The sequence below is a fragment of the Protobothrops mucrosquamatus genome, unplaced genomic scaffold, assembly GCF_001527695.2.
Source record: "Protobothrops mucrosquamatus isolate PMUCROS unplaced genomic scaffold, P.Mucros_1.0 scaffold30074, whole genome shotgun sequence".
In the NCBI taxonomy this organism is placed as follows: Eukaryota; Metazoa; Chordata; class Lepidosauria; order Squamata; family Viperidae; genus Protobothrops; species Protobothrops mucrosquamatus.
In genome coordinates, this window is record NW_015415815.1 from 1 (window position 1) to 1,655 (window position 1,655).

General features: G+C 38.2%; 1 protein-coding gene across 1 annotated transcript; it reads left to right on the forward strand.

The window, feature by feature from the left end:
* Positions 1 to 464: 464 nt before the first annotated feature.
* On the forward strand, positions 465 to 1,403 carry LOC107302152 (olfactory receptor 49-like). The gene has a single exon (XM_015831268.1). It carries the CDS (start codon positions 465 to 467, stop codon positions 1,401 to 1,403), a length of 939 nt encoding a protein of 312 aa, XP_015686754.1.
* Positions 1,404 to 1,655: the final 252 nt, after the last annotated feature.

Below are 1,655 nucleotides of genomic sequence, written 5' to 3' on the forward strand. Positions count from 1 at the left end.
CCCCCAAATCATCTTTATCTGTTCACATTGATTCTGTTAACATTCCTCTGTTCCCATTGATTTTAGGTAAAAAATATTGAAAGAGAATTTGAACCCATCTCAGAAGAACAGTCTGGAGAACATTGAGCAAAGGTGAGATAATCAAAATATCATTGTCCAGAAACAGATCTTTGCATGTCCACAAGGATGAATTGTTTTTCACAGGCTGAAACATGGAGGGATCCCTGGTAGCTCCACTTGGATTAACCACACTCAGAAGTAGACCACAGTGAAGAATTGCCCTGTTTGTAATAACATATTAGAAGAATCATGGTCTGATTCAAAGCATCAGGTTTTTAACTTCTCTTTGATTTTTAATGCAAAGAATGGAAACTGATAAGCTGATGCCCATTTGAAACATGCAATTAAAAGAAGAATGGGGATCTGGAAATTAATATCTTCACTCTGTTTTTAGGAATGAACTAATGGCAAATAGGACCACAATAAAGGAATTCATACTGTTGGGGCTGAATGCCAACCCTCCACTTGAAGTTAGCCTTTTTCTCCTCCTGCTTGTGATTTATCTTTTGACATTAATAGGAAACACACTGATTATTATTATCACACTGGTAAATGTTCAACTCTGTAGCCCAATGTATTTCTTCCTCCGACATTTGGCATGGGTAGATATTGGGTATATGAGTGTTATAGTTCCCAAAGCATTGGTCAACATAGCTACTGGTACTAAGAGCATCTCTTTAGCTGGTTGCTTCATACAGGTATTTCTTTATTTGGTCCTTGGCACCAATGCGTTGTTCCTACTGGCCACAATGTCTGTTGATCGCTACATAGCCATCTGTAACCCTCTTCACTACACAACCATCATGAATCCCCGAATCTGCTCATTATTAGTATTTTGTTGTTTGGTTGGGGGGTTATCCCTAATTCTAGTTCCATCCATTCCTTTATTTCTTATGCCATTTTGTGGTCCTAACATCATGAATCATTTTTTTTGTGACTATGGACCCCTAATGAAGCTGGTATGTGTTGACACCAGCTTCCTAGAAATGACTTATTTTGTAGTTGCCATATTCTGTGTGCTTGGGACCTTAAGTGTCAACATTGTCTCTTATGTCAAAATCATTTCCACCATTCTGCGTATTCCATCAGTTACTGGGAGGAAGAAGACCTTCTCCACTTTTGCTTCTCACATGACCGTGGTCACTATCGCTTACAGCAGTTGTATTTTCATATATATCAAGCCAAAAGGCACCATCGGATTGGACTACAACAAAATAGTGGCTCTTCTGAATACTGTTATTGTTCCCTTTCTCACCCCAATCGTGTACTCTTTGAGGAACAGACAAGTGCAGGATGCTTTGAAGGCTGAACTGGGACAAAGGATTGGTTTTGCAAAAAAATGAGATGATTGGCTATTGCTGGGGCTTCGAAGTAGATGTTCAGATTTAATGTCTTCGAATGGATTGTGCTGCCTTCAGATGTAATAATCACCCATTGAGATGGTCTTACAAGGGGATTTGAGAAAGCATAGAGAAGTGGTTGGAAGAAATTTTGCAAATAGATATAGAAGCCAAACCAGAATTTTTCTTATTGGGAATTATGGAAAGAAAATATAAGAAAGACATAAATTATTTACTACTGCATATAGTAACAGT